The 1,573-nt window shown below is 47.9% G+C and overlaps 1 protein-coding gene across 1 annotated transcript; it reads left to right on the top strand.

Moving 5' to 3' along the window:
* Positions 1 to 59: 59 nt before the first annotated feature.
* Positions 60 to 534, top strand: LOC128277130 (zinc finger protein 433-like; the record flags this gene model as incomplete). Its single annotated transcript, XM_053015581.1, has 1 exon — positions 60 to 534. A coding segment is annotated over one exon (475 nt), but the record flags the coding sequence as incomplete, so codon positions are not given.
* Between the last annotated feature and the right edge of the window lie 1,039 nt (positions 535 to 1,573).

The following is a 1,573-nucleotide window of genomic DNA, read 5'->3' as shown; positions in this document are numbered from 1 at the left end:
CACACGGTCATTGATGGTATGTAAAACTTGCTCTCTTTCGTTCCACCTTTTTCCGCTAGAAACAACACTCACGCACTCCCGCGTACCAGTGTGAGTACTGTCCGAAGGCGTTCAACAGTGACAGCTGCTGGAAAATTCACATACGGGCGCATAAGGGTGAAAAGCCGTTCCCCTGCAGCATTTGTGGGAGGACTTTTGGAACGCCGTACAACCGCAAAGTTCACGAATTGCGACACCAGAATAAGCGAGATTATCAGTGCGACAAGTGTCCGAAGGGCTTCTTTTCGCCGAAGGAACTGCGCTCCCACCAGATACGGCACATCAAGGTTGGCCTACGGACCTTTCCTCTGTTAGCAGAGCTACAAGAGGCCGAACCAGCAAAAGAGGAGCTCCTGTCGAAGGCGGAAGGCTTCTTCAATGATCATCTTTACGAAACGGTAGAGAAGCAGTGCCCAAAGCAGTTCTCTTGCTCGAGCTGCTACAAGTCGTTCCACGATAAATCGCAACTTCGGCTACACATGAAGCGAATGCACAGTGCGGTCTCTCTAAGCAAGTCCAACGTTCGGTTTCCAAAGATTGATAGGGAAACTGCTGAAAAGCAACTGGCCTCGATTCTTTATTCCGGCACTTCGTTTGTGTGCGACGTATGCTCAAGAAGTTTCCGAAGCGGCCGAGGTCTGCGGCAACACCTGTATGTGCACATCCGTGGCGTGAAGGTGCATCGCTGTAGTCGTTGTCCGAGAGTGTTCTTCCAGATCGGACACTTGCAGGAACACGAACTGACGCACACTGGCCAGAAACCTTTCAGTTGCCCCGTCTGCGGAAGATGTTTCAATCGAAACTATATCATGGAACGTCATCGAAGAGAACAACATCCAGAAGAAATTATTGCGGATGGTTCACAGGAAAGTAACCCGGAAAGCGAACCACTAATTGTAGACCTCGATGTGCCACTTGAGACGGACTTTGTACAAGATTCAGTAGGAATCGAGACAAGAGTGATGGACCGAACAGATTTACTAACGTTGAAAGTGAACGGGGCGGAACCAGGGAACGAAGCGAACACTGATGCGAACAGTCCCAAAAGAGTGCGAAAAAAGGTTCGATTTTCGGACGTATTGGAAGTGGAATACTTCAATCCAAATGAGTTTCATATTCCGAGAACACCAAAGCCTAGTAAAAGACCAGGTATACTCAAGGGAAGCTTGAAAACCGGAAAAGTGTCACTGAAACCAGAAACCAGCGCCGATTTAATGATGCAACCAACGCCGGCTAACAGCAGCGGACTAGATATGGAGACGATCGCTCCAGAACAACAAAACTCAAGCATTTCGGAAAGTGCCTTTACTCTGCCAGAAGCTGAGGTGAAAGTTAATTCAGAACTAAGTCCCATTGACGCTATTAACAGCACATCTACTATGCAGGAAGATGAAACGATATTTGAATCAGAACTAAGTGGCACAGACTGTATGAACAGCCCCACAAATCTGCAGGAAGATGAAACGATATTTGAATCAGAACTAAGTGGCACGGACTGTATGAACAGCCCGACAAATCTGCAGGAAGATGAAAC

This window comes from Anopheles cruzii, unplaced genomic scaffold, assembly GCF_943734635.1.
Source record: "Anopheles cruzii unplaced genomic scaffold, idAnoCruzAS_RS32_06 scaffold04106_ctg1, whole genome shotgun sequence".
Lineage (NCBI taxonomy): Eukaryota > Metazoa > Arthropoda > Insecta > Diptera > Culicidae > Anopheles > Anopheles cruzii.
The sequence above is the reverse complement of the archived record's forward strand: the minus strand, read 5'-3'. Positions and strand labels throughout refer to the sequence as shown.